This window comes from Benincasa hispida, chromosome 11 (assembly GCF_027475165.1).
Source record: "Benincasa hispida cultivar pf3 chromosome 11, pf3_genome.v1.1, whole genome shotgun sequence".
NCBI lineage: Eukaryota > Viridiplantae > Streptophyta > Magnoliopsida > Cucurbitales > Cucurbitaceae > Benincasa > Benincasa hispida.
In genome coordinates, this window is record NC_143488.1 from 71,579,079 (window position 1) to 71,599,697 (window position 20,619).

General features: G+C 30.5%; 1 protein-coding gene across 1 annotated transcript; it reads left to right on the plus strand.

Moving 5' to 3' along the window:
• Nucleotides 1–15,701: 15,701 nt before the first annotated feature.
• Nucleotides 15,702–18,907, plus strand: LOC120092091 (beta-fructofuranosidase, insoluble isoenzyme 1-like). Its single transcript, XM_039050291.2, has 6 exons — nucleotides 15,702–15,719; nucleotides 16,444–17,300; nucleotides 17,412–17,570; nucleotides 17,930–18,168; nucleotides 18,317–18,410; nucleotides 18,512–18,907. Exons 2-6 carry the CDS (start codon nucleotides 16,449–16,451, stop codon nucleotides 18,689–18,691), a joined length of 1,524 nt encoding a protein of 507 aa, XP_038906219.2. The 5' UTR covers nucleotides 15,702–15,719; nucleotides 16,444–16,448; the 3' UTR covers nucleotides 18,692–18,907.
• The last annotated feature ends 1,712 nt before the right edge of the window (nucleotides 18,908–20,619 follow it).

Sequence of the window (20,619 nt, forward strand, 5' to 3'; positions counted from 1 at the left end):
TTATTGGATATGAGTAAATTTCAGAATTAAATAACATTTATTTTATTCATTGAACAATGTGTATCTTTACAAAACAACGAGACTCCGGGAGAATTAGAACACCAATCCCAATAGTGGTAACCTTGATAACTCTTCAGGAAATATATTAAGGAACTCTTGTACAATAGGAACATCTTCTGGTCTTATCTTCTTTGGTGAAGAAATTGTTACATAGGCCAAGTATGTTGTACAACATTTACTCAACAGCTTCCTGGCTTTAACTGTTGAAATTAAACAAGCAGGGAACATTTTCTTTTCCCTTACAACCACTATCTTTGCTTGATCTAGTAATTTGAATGTCACTTCTTTTTTATGACAATCAACAGATGCATGATATTTAAATAGGAAGTCCATTCCTAAAATAGCATCAAACTCTAACAGCTATAAGGGAATTAAATCAATCTCCATACATTATTCCTCTATGTGAAATACACAGTTTCTATAGTAATTATCAACTACTGGTACATCACCAATAGGGGTGGAAATAACTAACTCTATAGGCATAGTTTCTAGCACCTTATTAATATTCAATACAAACATGCAACAAATAAATGAACTAGTCGCTCCTGGATCAAATAAAACATGTGAGGTCTATCATGAATAAATATCGTACCAGTAACGACATCAGGCCGCGTCACTTACTGTGCTTGCCTTAGGCCGTGTCATTGTCTGGGATGTTGCTTTCTGCTCATTTTGTGCCCCTAAATTCAACTAGGGACATTCCCTCCTGTAATGTCCAGGTTATCCACACTGATAGCAAACATTCTGTCTCTCATAATACTGGCCTGTATGAAATTTTGCTTCCTACCTGTACTGGCCACTAATTCCCCAGAATGTCCTAATCTATGATATCCCAATTGTCTGACTGGATCTTTGTCTGCCTCTCTTCTGCTGACTAACAGTTGTACTACCTTGAGATGTCGTTGGCCCACTAAAATTAGGCTTGAAATCTCTCTTGTCAGACTCTCTTGGTGTAAATTTCCTCTTCTGTACTATCTTGAGATGTCTAACCTCTATCAAACTCTTCTCCACTTGCATGGCAGTCTTAACTAACTAAGAAAAATCAGTCCAATTAGCTGTAGTAGTAACAGAAGTCTGTATCTCCCTTCTCAAACCTCGCTCAAAACGTTTACATCTGTCTTTCTCTTCAGTTATGATCCTGGAAGCATACTTGGATAACTCAGTATACTTCTGCTCATACTCAGCAACTATCTACTACCTTAAACGAGCTTCAAGAACTCGTTCCTCTTCGCCTCACAGTATGAAGCTAGATAATATTTATCTTCAAAAATTCTTTTAAAATCTTCTCATATCATCTCTTCTAACCTGTTTCTTCGAGAGTCGGGGTTTTTCAAAAGGGAACTGAAATCATAAAAATACATCATGTAAAAACCCTGAAATAATTTATTAACATCTTCCTAAAACTCTACTACTCCACTACCCGAATATGTGAGAAAGTCTTTTTGCTCAATCTCTACTAACCTTAGTTGAGAAGGAGCCATTTTGCTCGATCTCATCAACGTCAATAATATAGTCATACGTGCACGTAAAGCTGGATTAGGTCCTGATCATCTTACCATATCTTTGGTGTCAAGGATCCCTAACATCATTGTAATCTGGGTACCTTACCATACCTTCAATACCAACATTGGAGTAGGATTGTACAAGGCACAAACATTTAAACATTTAAGAACTTATACAGAATATGCACACTTGAAATAATCATACCTTATGGCTTCATATCAATACATAGTGCCTTGTAAAGTATGGAATATATTTGATTAATTTCACCATGCAATAAAACATGGCATAGGCTTACTGGAAAATGCATGTTAAACCCTTAAATAACTTCATCATTTAAAAACATGGATCGTGTGATCAACATTCATTTTAAGGCATGCGTTGGAGAAACTATGATATACTAACTTCATATGAAATGCCTATGCATTGGGAATCATTCATAAAACTTGCATTAGAAAACATTTATTAAAACTTATCACTCACTGTCTTAAGCTACTTGTTCAAGGGGTTGTACGCCTCTCCTATTTGCGTTTTCCCTAAAAAGGAAAGGTCCCTTGGTCAGTATACTTAGCTCCCTTTTGAGCTTAATGCATAGCTTATCTTTACTACATACTAATAGTCATTCATATAACTAAGTTTGACGCATCAAAACCATCCTCAACATATCGACTATCCTAGTCATCCTACCTTTTAACTTGGCTAATAATTGGGAATCCTTTCTCAAGGTGCTTGGTAAGCGCTGAAATACTTCTCAGTCTATGCAATGTACTAAGATTGCCATTGTTGTGGGTTGACTATGTTGTATGCTTAACGCGTAACCTCAATGAATCAGTTGCTTGCTTGTTCTTCGTGTACAGTTGTCTGCTTATTCATCCACAACATCATTCCAAATTCAAACTTCCAGAACTTCGTAACTTTAATTCCAACATTCGTTTAACTAAACTCCTTTCAAAGAAAATGCTCCTAAACATCTTAACTTTTGGTGACCTTAAAATTTGAGCATCATTTCCTCCATAATCAATCAGAAATCCCTCATATTCTCCTTTAGTTGGCTGAGAGTTCTTCCACTTTCAAAGTCTTCAGATGGCAACAGCACTCCTTCACTTAGGTGTTAGAAAATTTTTTAGTAAAACAGTCTCCTTCTTAATTAAGTCTATTTATACTTAGACTTGTATGAAGAGTTTGCTTAATGAATCGCCACCTGACAAGCTTATCCCTTTATTAACGTCTGCAAGGTTTCCACCTGGCTTACTTATTTACACATTAATTAAACTGAATTTCTCAGCTTAACTTGATCGCATCGTCTTGCGGCTGCCCAAGCTTTCTTCCTTCAATGCATGACCTTCTGCCACATCACTTGCTAGCTTAGCCCTCATCAATGACATATAAAGTTGGTGGCATGGTGCCTCATAGTTCCAATGCATGGAAGCTTTTATCTTTCCTAAGTGGTAATTTGTTTCTACTTCACCCAAGAATCTAGTGTTCATACTTAATATATTTTCTTGCCCTTTTCCAACTAACCATTAATAGATTTCTCCAACTCTCTACGCATCGACCATGTTACAACCTAAACGTATATAATCATACACTTGAAAATTTTCCTTCTCTTACATTTCAGACACATCATTCACTATACATATTTAACTTACTTTTTTCATTGATGTTAATTCACATCTTAACTCATAATTCAAAGGACTTAAACTTGATTAACTAATAAAACATGTTCAGGGGTTTACATCATATATCTGAATATTCTTACTAGAACTACATGTTTTATATATGTCGGTTAAGTTACGTTCACGTTCGTTTCAACTTTTTATCTATTAATTGTGTCCCTATATCCACGTTGCCACTTTAGCATTGATGTAGTATTCTAACTATATACATATAATAATTATGTGACTAGCTAGTTGATATCTATCTATGTATATATAATAATTATGTGACTTGCTAGTTGATTTCTGATAGATATTATTTAGGCATTTGGTTGTATAGTGAAAAAAAATTTTGCCAGACAAAATTAAAAGTTTATTAAGTACTTTATTAAGTATTAATGTAATGGGCTGATATACTCAATTTTGAAAGTTGTTGATTTAGATACAAAATCGAAAATCTCTGGTTGAAGAATGATGATTTTTTCTTAATACTTAAAAATATATGTTGGGCTTGATAAGAGTTCATGGCTTCTTCTAGAGTAGTGCTTCTAAAAAAAAGAGAGAATTTATAGATAGATAGATTTCACTATATACAAATTTATAGATATTATAGACTCTCACCTCGAATCTCCAATCCTAGAAATCCTTGCCGTTCTCGAAGGTGTGAAGTTAGTCATTACAGTGAAATTCTCCCATATTATTGTCCAATCTGACTGTCAACAAACGATTTCACTATTACATTGAAACAACAAAGCCCTAAATGAAATTGGAAGTTGGATAGAAGAAATTAAGTCTGTTCTAGTTTGCTTTGAATGTGTTGCCTTCATTCATGTTCCTAGAAAGTAATCTTCTTTGCTGATTCCACTGTCAAGTCTGCTAGAGAAAAGCCTTATGAAGGAGTTTGTGTGGATCTCTTCCCCCCTCATCTAATTCATCTAGCTAAACAAGATGTACTTTCTTACTTTAGCCCATAAGGACCTTAATAAAAATTCTTTTTACTAAAAAAAACATTCAAAATCATTTAAGGTTTGAATTTATACCTTTAAATAAACTTTTTTATAACCTAAAATTAATTTTTAATGATTCAAGTCGTTATTTAGTTTGAACAATTAATGAGACTTATTTACAAATTTGGTGCGAGGATTTCCCACTTTGAATCCGTCAATTTTTTTAGATTGGTTATTGTTGTTCTCATGTTTGTTAGTTATGTTTTTGTTGATTGTATTGAAAAAAAAAAATGTGAACTTAAAATCGACAGTAATTTTAACCATCTCAAAATCAAACTTAAAAAATTTAGAACAAATTTAGTCATTTTTTTTATTTAAAATCTTCATTAAAATGGTTACTTGACAACAATATCATCAGCACTTATCACGTTTTTATCCTTTTATATATATTCTAATTATTTAATAACAATGGTCCTTGTTGTCAATAAGTTATGCTAATTGAATCGATTTTTGTTAGAAGGACCATTGAAGTTAGTAAATTATTGAGACGAAATTAAAGTGGTATGAAATAGAGTGATGAACTACATAATTTAATGTTGATTTAAATGTGATTTTGATCTTTAAACGTTTAATTGAACTTTATTTGGTATTTTTGCCTTTTAAATTTTGGTTCTAGCATTCTTCTTCGAAGAATATTCTTAAAGTGTTGATATAATTAAATTTATTATAATTTCTCATCAAAAATCAATTAGATTTAGCATGATATTAGAGAGGAGATGGTCTTCAAAATCCAATAATATTATTTCTTCCTAAATTAATACCAAATTTTGAATTGGTAATAGAGAGTGCATATTTAGAAATCTTGAGTTCATGAAATAATTCAATGTATTAAATGAATGTTTAAATTTCAAATTAGCTTAAATTTTTTAAGTTAATTATTTTAATATAGTCAAGTTATTTTAGATTATAACTAGATTCAAAAAATTGTGTTTCCTATAATTTTAAATAAAGAAACATAGAGTGTATTTTGTATATGGCTAGTGAAAAATGAAATATTATACTAAATTTATGTATGATCTGTTATGAAATTGAGGAGCACAATAGGAACAGGGATGCCAATATAATATAAATATACGAAATAAATAGATATTAAAATAAATTAAACCATAATATATAAATATATAAAATAAAATAAAATAATAATTTATAGATTTCTCCACTTTCTCCAAACTTTTTAGAATTTGCTATGTGTGTCTTTTGAAACCCACAAAATGTCACTATTTATAGGCAATTTGGTAAGTAAGATGCGGATTACATTGACATTAAGAATGAGTATTTACAAGACACGTAGACAATACTTTGAAAAATGGGAACATGACATATAGTCAATGGACACTAAGCATGAGCATCTAATGGGAATCTATTTTCTAAAATATTCATAATACTCCCCCTTAGATGCTTATTATATATATATATGAAATATGTCTCGTTAAAACCTTACTAGGAAAAAAATCCTAGTGAAGGAAAAATAGTACATATTTCATATAATCTAATACTCTTAAAAAGAATACAATATATTTACTAATACAATATATTTACTCCCCTCATGAAAACATCACTTGAGATCTCTGAGTCGCCGCATTTCAATGTTGTACACCAATTTTTCAAAGATTGTTGTAGGAAATGCTTTGTGAATAAGTCCGCCAGATTATCATTTGAATAAATTTGTTGCATAGTGATGTCACCATTTTCTTCAAGATCACAAGTGTAGAACTTTGGTGAAATATGTTTTATTCTATCTTCTTTAATATATCCTCCTTTGATTTGGGATATGCATGTTGTTTGTCTTCGTATAATATTGTTGGAAGATTTTTATTAGAAGACAAACCATATGTTTCACGAATATACTGAGTTATTGATCTTAACCATACATATTCTCGACTAGCCTCATGAATTACAATTTCAGCATGATTTGAGGAAGTGGTCGTTATGCTCGGTTTCACCGATCGCCATGATATAGCAGTTCCTCTACATGTGAACAGTTGTTTGAGATCTAGCTTTGTATGGATCAGATAAATATTTTGCATAACCAACTAGGTCAAAATTTGATTTATTTGAATAAAACAAACTCATACCAATTGTTCCTCGGAGATAACGGAATATATGCTTAATTCTTTTCCAATGTCCTTTTGTAAGAGAAGAACTATATCTAGCTAATCAATTTACTGAAAATGCAATATATGGTATTGTATTATTAGCAAGATACATAAGTGCACAAATTGTACTAAGATGTGGTACTTTAGGACTAAGAAGTTCTTCATTATCATCTTAAGGTCGAAATATATGTTTCTTTGTATCCAATAAACGGATTTCCATTGGAATATTTAATGAATGTGCTTTGTCCATATAAAATCTTTTTAAAAAATTTCCTGCATAAGGTGACTGATGAATAAATATTTCATTTGCTAAATGCTCAATTTGAAAACCAAGACAAAATTTTGTTCTTCCGAGATCTTTCATCTCAAATTCTTTCTTAAGATATTCTATTGCCTTTGAAAGCTCTTCAGGAGTTCCAATTATATTTAAATCATCAATATATACAGTTATAATAGCAAATCTTGATTGCGATTTCTTTATAAAAACATATAGACATATTGGATTATTTTGATATCCTTCCTTCAACAAATATCCACTCAGGTGACTATATCACATTCGTCCCGATTGTTTCAATCCATATAATGATCTCTATAACTTTATTGAATACAATTCTCGAGAATTTGATTTATATGTTTCAGATACCTTAAATCCTTTTGGGATTCTTAAATAAATATCATTATCAAGATATCCATACAAATATGTTTTGACTACATCCATAAGATGCATGTCTAGATTTTCATATACAGTCAGACCAATTAAGTATCTTAATGTAATTGCATCCACTACCGAAGAATATGTCTCCTTATAATCAATACTAGGTCTTTGTGAAAAATCTTGTGCAACTAGTCTTGCTTTATATCTTGTGATCACATTATTTTCTTTTCTTTTTCTCACAAATACCCATTTGTTTCCCACAAGTTTGACATCTTCTGATGTTCGATCTACTAGTCCAAAAACCTGATGTTTTGAAAGTGAGTTTAATTCTGCCTCGATTGCTTCATTTCGTTGAAGCCAATTTTTTCTATGTCAATATTGTTAAACAAATTTTAGTTCGGAATCCTCATTTTTAGATATAATATCAAGAGCAACATTATATGCAAAAATGTTGTCAATAACTACATGAGTTTGGTTCCATCATTTTCTTGTTATGACATAGTTTATTGAAATCTCATTATTATCTTTAGGTATTTCACCTTCCTCACTAATCATGCCAAGGATTTCTTTATAGGTATTTACATCCTTAGCCAAGTCTTCTTCACTATTAATTATTTTTCATTTTTGATGATTTTATCTTTGGAACCCATTGGTCTACCACGCTTCTGTCGTGTTTCATACTCATTATAGACAACTTATTATGTTGAAATATCAATTTTTTATGGAACATTGCAAGTGGTATATATGACTTAGTTACTTTCTTTGCATTTATAAATGCATCTGGTAATTGATTTGTTATATTTTGCAAATGAATTATTTTCTGAACTTCAATTGATCTGTACGAGAATCAAAATGAGACAATAATGATGCATTCCATGTAATTTATTTTCCCAATTTCTTAATTCCTCCCCCTAATGTTAGAAAATGTGTCTCATTAAAATAAAAATCAGCAAATCATGCAGTAAATACATCATTTGTCAAGAGTTCAAAATATTTAATAATTGATGGGGAATCATATCCAATATATATTCCTAACCTCCTTTGAGGACCCATTTTAGTGTGTTGTAGTGGAGCAATTGGAACATATACTACACGTCCAAAAATTCTCAGATGGGAAATATCAGCTCATGGTCATAAGCTAATTGTAATGGCGAGTACTTATGATAAGCTATTGTCTTAATACATACAAGTGACGTTGCATGCAAAATAGCATGTCCCATACAAATGTAGGAAGCTTAGCTTGCATAAGCAATGATCTAGCAATTAACTACAAACTTTTTATGAATGATTATGTATGTTTAGTTGTATGTTCTACTTGTACGTATTGTATGTTTAGTTGCACTATCTACTAGACATAGATCTTCTTTACTCATTTTTTAGTCACCCAACATATGAAAATGATCCATATTAGTAGTTGTACGTATTGTATGTTTAGTTGCACTATCTACTAGACATAGATCTTCTTTACTCATTTTTTAGTCACCCAACATATGAAAATGATCCAGATTTCTTCATTAAAAAAATAATTACAATAAAAAAGAACATTTGGAATATACAAAGGTTAACATCTACTAATAGAAGAGAAGGAAAAAAAAACACGAAGATGAAAAAGAAAAAGAAAAAACATTAAATCTAGATACTTTTAAAGTCAAATGAAACACTTGATGTTCCATCAATTCTGTCGATTTTCTCTTCAGGAGATTCAAAGACGCCATATCCAAATTTGTCATGTGGGATGGATCAAAATATGTCATTATACTGATATGCAAAATTTGTTTCCATGTTTTTCTCTTTTTCCTTCAGGGAGGCTTGATAAAGATCGACTACGTGTTTTAACGTATGAAAGGTATGTGACCAATGCCCAATCATTCCGCATCGGAAGCATTTATTTTCAACACTCTTTGAACTCTTATCTTGTGGAGCTTTTCCTTTGTGGTAATCATTTTGTGTGGTTCTTTTGAAATTTGAATGATTAGAATGACTACCATGAAAATAATAATTATTTCTTCCTCTACCACGGTTATAACCACGACCACGACCTCAACCACGATTATTAACATTCACATCATTTACTTTAGGGAATGATGTTATTTCGGTTGGTCGAGATTTGTGGTTTTTCATAAATAACTCGTTATTTTGTTCGATCACAAAAAGACATGAAATTAATTTAGAATATTGTTTAAAACATTTCTCTCGATATTGCTGCTATAGGAGCATATTCGAGAGATGAAATGTAGAAAATGTCTTCTCTAACATATCAACATCAGTAATTTTCTCTCCGCTTAACAACAATTTTGAACTGATTTTAAATAATGTGGAGTTAATCACTTACTTATTTAAAATCTTATAGCCTTAATTGTATCAACTTTCATGACGAGCTTTAGGAAGAATAGCTATTTATTTTATCATACCTTTCTTTCAATTTTTTCCACAAGATACATGGATCTTTTATTGTAAAATACCCCATTTTTAATCCCTCGTGGAGATGATGACGAAGGAAAATCATAACTTTTGCTTTGTCCTAGATGTCGTATTTCATTCTTTAATTGTTTCTCCCAAGTTCATAGCATCAAGGTGAATTTCGACATCAAGCACCCATGACAAATAATTATTGTCATTAATGTCAAAGGTTGTAAATTCTAACTTTATAAGGTTTGTCATGACAACACTATCACAAAATATTGTATTTATATCATAAATTTAATATGTACTAGATATGAAAAACAATATTTAATTTATTAATTATAATAAAGAGAAAAAAAACCAACCTACCTTTAGGACCTACCTTCAGCCATAGAAGCAACAAGAGCTTGTGCTGATAACGTGTTGTGAAATTGAGGAGCACAATAGGAACACGGATGTCAATATAATATTAAAATAAATAAATATATTATAAATATATGGAATAAAATAAATAAATATTAAAATAAATTAAACATAATATATATAAATATATAAAATAAAATAAAATAACAAAAGTAAATAAAATAACAATTTATAGATTTCTCGACTTAATCCAAACATTTTGGAATTTGTCCAATGTGTTGTGTCTTTCAAAACCCACCCAATTTGACATTCTAGAAAATGAGGGCAGGACACATGATCAATAGACACTAAGTATGACACCTAATAGACATCTATTTTCTATAATATTTATAATATAGCCAAAATTAAATTGAATGTTATTTTCTTTTTACCTTGACACTTTTATATGAGATTGTTAAGTGCATGTTTAGAACTTAGAAGTTAAAATCACTTTTATTGTTTTAAAATAATTTTAAAATATGTTTATAATTACTTAAAATAATATTAAAAATTATATTTTTATATCATCAAAGATAGTTTCGAAGGAGATTAAGAACATATTTTATATTCATTATGATAAAAAAAAATAAAAAGATTTTGACTATTTTAGAACCACTTTTAAACATAAGTCTTTAGAAAAAAACTAGAAATTTTCTTAAGAGAGGCAAAATCTTACATTCTAAATATTTTTAAGAATGTAAATATATAATCTTTCTATTCTAAAAATTTGAGAAAGAAAATTGGATAAAAACTATAGTAACTTAACTTTTGAATTATGACAAATTAAGTGGGGTAATCTCCCAAAAGCTATAATAACTCTATTAGCAATTAAGAAGTTCGTGTTCTTTTCCTATTGGTATATTAATAGGGGTAATCTATACTATTTTTTTCCTCTAATAAAAGTTAGATTATTCATATTTAGCACATTTGCTAATTAAATTGAAGTTAATGATGAAAATAATTATTTTTTCTGAAAGTTTAAAAGACACATTTTTTTTCTTTCACTAAATAATAGAAAAAAAAACTTTTTTAATATTCATATTCTTTTTAAAAGGCATAATATTACTATTATTTTTGAAGTAAAAATTTATGGGTGTGACAGTGATTTAGAACCACACTGAATCACAATCACCACATTATTTCAAGATCTAATTTTTTGTCAATTTTAATATCTAATAGACCCGTAAAATATCAATTTATATCCCTAAAATTTGGATTGTATTAATTAATTGTATCAATTTAAATCTTGATTTTTTGTGAGTGAATCAATTTACACCAATGTATTTGATTCCGAAAAATTTCGTATGAAATTTATACATGTACCTAAGAAAGTCCTAAACTTTCATAAATTAATTAATTTAAACATTCAGTTAGAATTTCTATTGAGAATCATCCATGTATTTATTTTAATCATATATTTTGTAAAATTGACATTTGAAGAAGTATACTGGAATTATTTTTCAAAGTATTTGTAATGAGAAGCTTAAATAATAAATTTCAGGCAATATTGATTATTAGTTGAATTAGATTCATTTTGACAAATTTCTTTTCACATTATCGTGGTATTAAAAATAAAATCTAAAAGTAAATACAAATCTTGACTCGGTAATCATAATTAAGTCCTTAATTTTCCCCTGTATTTGAGTAAACAGGTGTCTCAAGATAATAAAAAGCCTTATCATTTCTGTTGTTAATTAATTAAATAGTAGCAGATTACATTAACAAATTTATCCTCTTTTTAAGTGTAGTTTTTGAAAATAAATAAATAACTTATCCTCTATATTTTTCGCTCTATAAATAAGCATTCAAACTCCTCATAATTCGACGTTCAACTCCAAATCTCCGCTACTGGAGCCGCCTCCTCTCCCCGTTCCCTTTCCATTAGGTTTCCAAATTCCTTCATGAATCTCTTCACTCTCCCTTCTCTTCTTCTCGGATTCTCCTTCTTTTCTCTGTTCATCAACAATGGCGTCGTCTTCGTCGACGCTCTCCATAAAATTTATCCTGAATTACAGTCTCTTCAAACCGACGGCGCTGTGATTAAGCCACTCCATCGAACTCGTTTCCACTTCCAACCTCGCCGTCACTGGATCAACGGTTCGTAACTTCTAAATTCTCAATTCATCTTCACTTTTGTATTGATTTGATTTGGTTTGATTTGACCTGATCTGATCTGATCATTCTGAAAATTTCGATTCTCTCTGTGTTTCACAATCGGAAAATTAGTTGCGGAAATGATATCAGTTCGTTTCTGCGTTTGTGACTGTGTGTGTTTGGATTAACTCGGAGCGTTTTTGGTTCGTAACGATCATGATTTGATTGACGACGCAGATTCCCATCATCTCATTCTGTTTGCGTTTTTGCTTTCAAAGATAATGTATTTCTTTTTGCTGCTCTCTGGCCCTCTGATTGGTTTTTGCTTTTCGTGGGTCTATTAATTCTAACCGTCTGATCAGCTTTTTCTTTTTTCTTTTTTCTTTTTCTTTTTTTTTTTTCCCTTTTCCTGCTTTTATTTATTTATTTGGTATCATTATTATTATTATCGCCTGAAACCACTTACCTTTTTTTCCTTATCATTTTTAAAAGTATCTTTACTCACTCTCATGCCCTCTTTTTTTGTGTGTGGTTATAATTATTGTGAATTAAACTTAAACTTGTATGCTTATTAATTTGTTTTTTTTTTCAAGGATATATTGGTCTACTTTATTAGATGGGCAAGGTTTACTATTCTAAACCTATTTTTTCACCATCTAAATATTTACTTTCCATATCTTACTTAACCATATTATTGTAATGTTTTGCTAATCCAAATAAATTGGATATTCAAACTTATTATTAACTTTAAAATTCATATTTTATTACTTATAATACTATTATATATACATATATGTATTTTAATTTTATTTAATTTCACTATTTTTTAATAACTTTTCTCCAAAACTTTCTCAAAATATTATTTTAGCAACTGAATATAGATTATAGATTTAAATTCTTTCACTCCATATGTTGTCAAAAGAAAAGATTATTTATATCTTTTTGACATAAAAATTTCAAATCATTTTAGTTAAATTATAAAATCATGTACATATTGACTTGGAGTTGAAATTTGGATTTTAAGAATCTCAATTAAATAATATAAACTAAAAAAAAGAATAGAGTTTTTGAGAGAGACAAAATTCTTAGGTCTAACGTCTTTAATTTTAAGTGGTTCATGTAAAAACACTATTAAAAAAAACTCCGTTGAAATTTGGAAACTTTTTTTCCCTGTTTTTTTCCTTCTTTTTGGATTAAATATCTAATATGGTGGGACCTTGAACAGAGAGATCAAAAAGGGCAAAAAAACAATATTTAATGAATGGATGGAAAGTGAGATTAAATAATAAGGCTTGTGCAAATTAAAAGTATAATTTTAAATCATTTTTGTGTTGGATGTATTTGAGTTACATAGTCAAACATGTAACTCGCAATACCAAATTCGATTTGCCACATTTTAAACTAACATTTAATATAGTATAAACCATATGATAAAATAATCTACAAGTATATAGAAACAAATATATAAATGACATTTGCTAAGGTGATATTGTGATGTAGGATACACGTGAGCACTTTATTTTTATAATTATTTTGATGTGGGGTCCATAAACTCACTATCTTATTGGATGCATAATGAAATGGCTTTTTTCAAGTATATATATATATATATATACACACACACACATATTATTACCTACTACATGCTCCATGCCATTGAGGAGTGGGCAATATTATTGCACCAAAGGTCAATCAACTTGAGAACTTTTTTGGTTTTTTTTTTTTTTCCTTTTTTATAGAGTAAGGTGTAATCTTTTGCCCACTTATCTTCATCGTATACATAAGAAATGAATTAAAATTATTATATAGAAAATTATGATTTGACAGTTTAGTGAAATATACAAAGATTTATGCGGCCATAGATGCATCTAAGTACTTTTCCTATACATATTATGTTGAAAAACGTAGTTGTAGCTTCTACTTTTGTCATTGGCCATAGTTCACTATCAAGACCTATGTTTTTTTTTTTACCCTTTTTTTTTATTCCTTATGTGATACCAAATTCGTGTTAGTATGATAGGACGTGGTTCAAAATCTTTATGGGCCAATTATAAGATTTGGAAAAATTTGACGTACAAGTTAAAAAAAAAATTAAGAAATATATACAATCTATGAGAGTATAGGTTGATAGGCATATATTATTGCTTCTTTTAACGTGGAAGATTCAAAACTTCAAATTCATTTATTGTATTAAGATTGGCATAATATTATATAATGTCAATAGTGTAGGTATAAGTCTAAAGTTAAATAAAGATTCACATGCGCAAAGGCATATATCATTAGAAGTAAAGTATATATTATTATATGTTTTGGCCATCCTTTTTTTTTTCCTATTACATTAATTTGGTCAGTGGAAAATATTATTTAAAAAAATGGAATTAAATAAGTGGTGTGGAATCTCTTATACATGTTGGGAGTTAGCTTTTGAACTTTTTCTTTATTTGTATAATAATCATATATATATAATGACAAAATTTGGTTGTGCCATTCATAAGAAAGTGTGAGATTTCTCCTTCCTGTTTGTAGAAAAATTTTGGTGGGTCTTAGTTAATTTGGCAATTCTCTTACACTAAAAATACTGCCCTATAATATATATATATATATATATATATATATATATTAGTCTTAGTTTTTAAAAAATTTAAAAATAGAGATTTTGGTATGTTAATGTTAGTGCTTGCATTGTACTAGAACGCCATTTTGTGTATTGGGGCCACGTGGGCTTCCAAATAAAACAAATGCTATTTTTGTTATAGCAATCTTCATTAACATATGATTAAACTCGTGGATATTAATGGAATGGTTAATACAGTAATGGGATAATACTTGTATGCATCTCAAAATGGTTTTTCCTCCTATCATTTACACAAAAAATAATTAAAATATTTTAAAAAATAAATAAGAATAGCTTATCATGTGTTATATTATGATAAAACGATTCGATGGAATACACGAAAATAAGTACTCTCCGAAATACACCTAAGTCTCTTTCGTAGGAACGGGTTTAATTTTTGAGAAAAATATAGTTTTGAGTAAGTGTTAGATTTCAAAGTATTAGATTTTTATCCTTAAATTTTAAGTCTAGTTTTTATTTCGATTTTAAATGATAAAATAGTTGAAAATATTTTTGAATATAACAAAATATCACTATTTATCTGTAATAAACCGCGATAAACATCCATCACATACTTATAAATTAACTAAGTTAACTCATTTTCTTTTATTTGAAAAGAATCATTTTTATTTGATCTCTAGATTTTAAAATTTACATTTATACTCATAAATAGTTAGCGTAATGTTTGTTTTGACCATTTGTGTTAACTTTTAATTAATTAATTAATTTTTTTGAAAAAAAATTATGATGTAAAATTTTCAATTGGTTTTAATAGTGATAGAAAATTAATGAAATCATGAGTATAATTATAATTTGAGATTGAGAAGTGTAAGCTTTAGAAGTTTATGGATTAAATATAAATTAAAATAAAAGATAACATTTCGATTACCAAATAAAAACCATAATCAAAACAATAAGGCCAACAAAAGGAAAAAGAAAAAAGAATAATAATTGTGTGAATGTGATTGGTGAGTAGGAAAGTATTATTCTTTTTTTAGCCTAAACATTAAAGAGTATTAGAAATATTTTTAAACATATATCTATAGTTTGACATTGCCTAATTTAGATGTTTATCATGCTATAGATTTATATGAAAAATAGTGAAATATTTTTGCTATTTTGTGTTTGTTTCCTAACAAAGATTCCTAACTAGATTTTTTTTTTAATCTTATTGTGTTACCTTTTGGTGGTGCTCAATCCTGTCCACAACAAAACCAAATGCAGATCCAAATGGTAAGCCATTTTTTTTAGTGAACTTTTATTAATTTCTTGAGTAAGCATCTTGATTTGTTTATGTTATTTAGACTCTTTATTTCATAATGATTTTATTTTATTTTTAATTTTCTAAGAAGCTTGTTTGTATTAATGTTAAATTTTCCCTAATTTTCTTAAACATGTTTAAATATTAAAACATAACTGCTTTCTTGAAAAAATGGTTAAGAATATATTAAAATAAAATATTGAGAAAACCAACATGTTTTTTAAAAATATTTTGAAAAAGTAGAAAATGGGGAGAAGAAAAAAGATCAAGTTTGTCCATAATAAATATACACGTTGTTTGGATTCAAACATAAGTCTCTTACTCGATAATAAATATTATAGTTCAATTAAGTTATATTTATTTTAATAAAAATATCATTTTAAATTCAATGTTTATAGTGTTAGTATAGGCCAAATTTTATGAGAAAAGAATTCAATTTATATAAAAAGGGGGGCGTATGACTAAAATTTATCATTTAAGCCAAAAAATTCGACGACATAACTAATTTTAAATATTTTACTTAAATATGATTTCAGACATAGGTATCATTTTAAAATGAAAATTGTAAACAAAAGGCACGAAATATTCACAAAACATTTGACAAAGTATCTGTTTAATTGCTTCAATGAAACAAAACTGAATAATAGATCTGGTTAATTACTATCTTGACCAACTTTGTTTTGAACAATGCAACAGGCCCAATGTTATTCAAGGGAATTTACCATTTGTTTTATCAATACAACCCCAAAGGCGCAGTTTGGGGGAATATAGTTTGGGCTCACTCAATTTCCAGAGACCTAATCAATTGGAAGCCATTGAAGCCCGCTCTTTACCCTTCAAAGCCCTTCGACATCAATGGCTGCTGGTCCGGCTCCGCCACCATCCTCCCCGGTAACAAGCCCGTCATCTTATACACCGGAATCGACCCTCAAAACCGCCAGGTTCAAAACTACGCCGTTCCGGCTAACCTCTCCGACCCCTATCTAACCGAGTGGATCAAACCGGATGACAACCCGATCGTCGACCCGGACTCGGGAGTCAACGCCAGCGCCTTCCGTGACCCGACGACGGCGTGGCTGAGCGACAATGGCCACTGGAAGACCATCATCGGCAGCAAGAGGAAAAAGAGGGGAATGGCGTATTTGTATAGAAGTAGGGATTTTGTGAAATGGACGAAGGCGAAACACCCTTTACATTCTGCTCCAAATACAGGTATGTGGGAGTGCCCTGATTTTTACCCGGTTCCGCTCTCGGGCAGACGTGGATTGGACCCGTCGGTGACTGGGAATTGGGTTAAACATGTGTTGAAGGTGAGTTTGGATCTTACTAGATATGAGTATTATACGGTGGGGAAGTATTATCCGGAGAAGGATAGGTATGTACCGGATAACACATCGGCGGATGGGTGGAGTGGGCTGAGATATGACTACGGAAATTTCTATGCTTCGAAGTCGTTCTATGATTCGATGAAGAAGAGGAGGGTTTTGTGGGGCTGGGCTAATGAGTCTGATAGTGCTCAGGATGATGTTTCTAAAGGATGGGCTGGAATTCAGGTATGTTTTTTATGGAATGTGCTTTGTTCTGTTTTGTTCTGTTTTGTTACAGAGCACTTTCGTACATGGGTCTTTGTGAATGACCCTTTTTTTCTTTTCCTCTTTTTGCAGTTAATTCCTAGGAGGATATGGTTGGATCCAAACCGGAGGCAACTTTTGCAGTGGCCAGTTGAAGAGCTGAATAAGCTGAGAGGGAAGGAAGTTGTGTTGAGACATCAGAAGCTGTTGAAGGGACACCATGTTGAGGTTAAAGGAATTACTGCAGCCCAGGTCTGTGACACCACATTTTACTGCTGTTGATTTTCTTGGAAGAGGTTGTGATTTAGTGGGTGTGTGTCTGGACTTTTCTAAGTGATTTGGTAAAATATGATCTAATCATTTGGTTTTTTTTGTTTTAAAAATTACATTTGTTTTCTCACAAACCTTTGATTTCGGAAATACTAACAAAACGGGCTGTTATAGATTTGTGCTTCAGCACACATAAAGTACATGTCAAGCTTTTCATCCAAACACTTGTTTTTACATTAGCACTTTTAGGTTATTCTCATATACGATAATTTTGGATTGAAAATGCTTTTAGCATGAACTCCCACGTATAATTCTACTTATTGATTTTTACTTTTGTACAGGCTGATGTTGAAGTTGTCTTCAGCTTTTCAAGTCTAGATAAAGCGGAGCCATTTGATCCAAGCTGGGTGGATGCACAAGCCGTGTGTGATCAACTGGGCTCAAAGGCCCAAGGTGGAGTTGGGCCGTTTGGGCTTCTGACTCTGGCTTCAGAAAACCTCGAGGAATTCACTCCTGTATTCTTCAGGATTTTCAAGTCCCATCACAAGCACGTGGTTCTTCTGTGTTCTGATGCAAGAAGGTCCAAAACACTCTTATATCAAATAAACCTCTATCATTCAATTCTTTTTCACTGTTTCAAATCTGTTTGATGTTAAGTTGCAAGTGAATATGCCTCAGTCATTTGGTTAACTTATTATAGCCTTCTCTCCTCTCTTTTGGTGGTGTAGCTCTTCTTTGAAGGAAGATGGATTATACAAGCCATCATTTGCGGGCTTTGTCGACATCAATTTATCGAGTAAAAAGCTCCCATTAAGAACTTTGGTATGCTGAAATCATAGTCTAATGTCTCTTCCTCCCAATGTTTATAAATCTAAAACTATATATTAGTGATTATTTTATCTATGCGATGATTATTTGTACAGATTGATCACTCAGTGGTAGAGAGCTTTGGAGGGGGAGGAAAAACATGCATAACTTCAAGGGTATATCCAACAAAGGCGGTGTTTGGGGATGCCCATTTGCATGTGTTCAACAATGGAACAGAGGCTATCACGGTAGATTATCTAAGAGCTTGGAGTATGAGAAGTGCTAGGGTGAACTAAGTCTTTAGAAATTAGAACTTAGAATGTTTGTTTTGCCTTTTTTTTTTCTTTTTCTCCCTTGTGGTTTTAAATTAGCAGGGAAAGTGGAGGTAGTGAGGTAGGTTAATTTGGTTTAATTTAGGTTGTATTGGGAGATGGGCGCTTTCACCTTCTCTCCCGTGTCTTAATGCTTCTGAATAAGAGTTGATCTTGACCTTTTGGGTTGAGATTTAGCCCTCTTGTTGTACTTGATTAGTTATTTATTTTAGCTTGATCGTTTTATAGCATAACATAATGGGAAATGATGATTGCGGTATTGATAAAATGTCTTCATAGGATGTAAATTCTTTAGAAGACATGGTTTAATATAAAATTCTACTAAAAAGTTTTAAAGATTATAGTTAATATATCAATACTATAAATGTAATAATTAATTAGTAGGTTACACAAATTCATAATTCCTCAACCACGAGTTACAACATTTGAATTTAAGTCCTAACCACAATAGAGATTACTTTTGGCTTCTGGTATCAAATAGTTTTTTACCTTGTTTAACCTAAATAGTGAACTATTTGAAGGGAAAGACAAAATAATATTTTATGAAATTTTAAAGACAAGATGTGATCCCTTCAAACATAGTGAACTATTTGATGAAGGATAAAATAAGAATTATGGAAAATTGTAAGGGCAAAATAAGAATTTCCTCTCATAACCCTTTAATAAATTATCAACTAAATGTTATACGCACACATATATAAAAAATTGATTTTTTTTAACCCAAAGAGAACATCTCCCCCTTATAATAAAAACATGATTGGGTTGGGATTATGGATATTTTTTGGAGTTCTTCAGTTCAACCAATTGAAAGAGAGATACATTGGCGAGAAGTGGGTGGGGTAGAAAGATTAGAGGAAGAGATGAGGTATTTTTTAAAAAAAGAAAATACAAAGTTAAGAATTATTTTCTATAATTTAGCCTTAAATTGTTTTCGCTTTTGTGAAATATTGGGGTAAGAATAATAATATTAAGATGATATTACACTAATTTTAAAATTATGAAAGAATGAAACTAGTTACAAAATCACTAACAAATGGTCTAAAACTAATTCACTTATGAAATTTTAAGGTTTAAATTGATACTAGTTTTATTTTATTCTTTTCTTTTTTTTCTTTTTCTTTTTCTTTTTTCTTTTTTTTTTTTGCAAAGGTTTTTAATTATTATATTTTGACTCGTAATCATAATCAATTAATAAATAATGTCTTGTGATGAGTGGAAGGGTGGTGACGAGGGTTGTGTGGGTCTGTCCACCACCCTGTGGTTAGATTTGTCGTGTGATAGTGCTTGGGATGCAATAGAGAGTGGGGCGATGGCACGATTATTATAGTAGGTGGGAAGGTTGCTAAGGTACATGTTTTGTTTGTTGAGGTTTGTGTGTGAAGAGATTGAATCCCCGGAAGCGTTTAATTGCTTTTTACTCAATTATTGTTACAAAAAAAATACATAATGGAAACAGAAAACATCTAGACTAAGCATCCTTTTCTAAAAGATTAAATAGAAAGAAGAACTATACCTTTGTAGTATTATTTCTCCAAGGTCATCTCCCAAACTTGTTGATCAACAACACGAAAAATCTGAATGAAAAACTTGGTGTCACAAGCAAGACAGAAACACGACCAAAGACCTTTTCTACTATTCTCTTGGAACAAGGGGATTGTGGGATCCTTTGTGAAAAGACGGGGAGAAAACACACAAAAAAAAAAATCTTTGTATTACTTTTTCTTTTTGGCAAAGTTTTTTTTTTTTATCTTTTTTTATTTTTGGAGAGAGCTTGTGAGTTGGATTATTCTATCAATTATACAAAATGTATAACTCTATCAGAGAAGTTTTCAAACAATGTGAAGGGAGTTACCACTACTTTTTTTTTTTTAGAATATGTGATATTATTATAC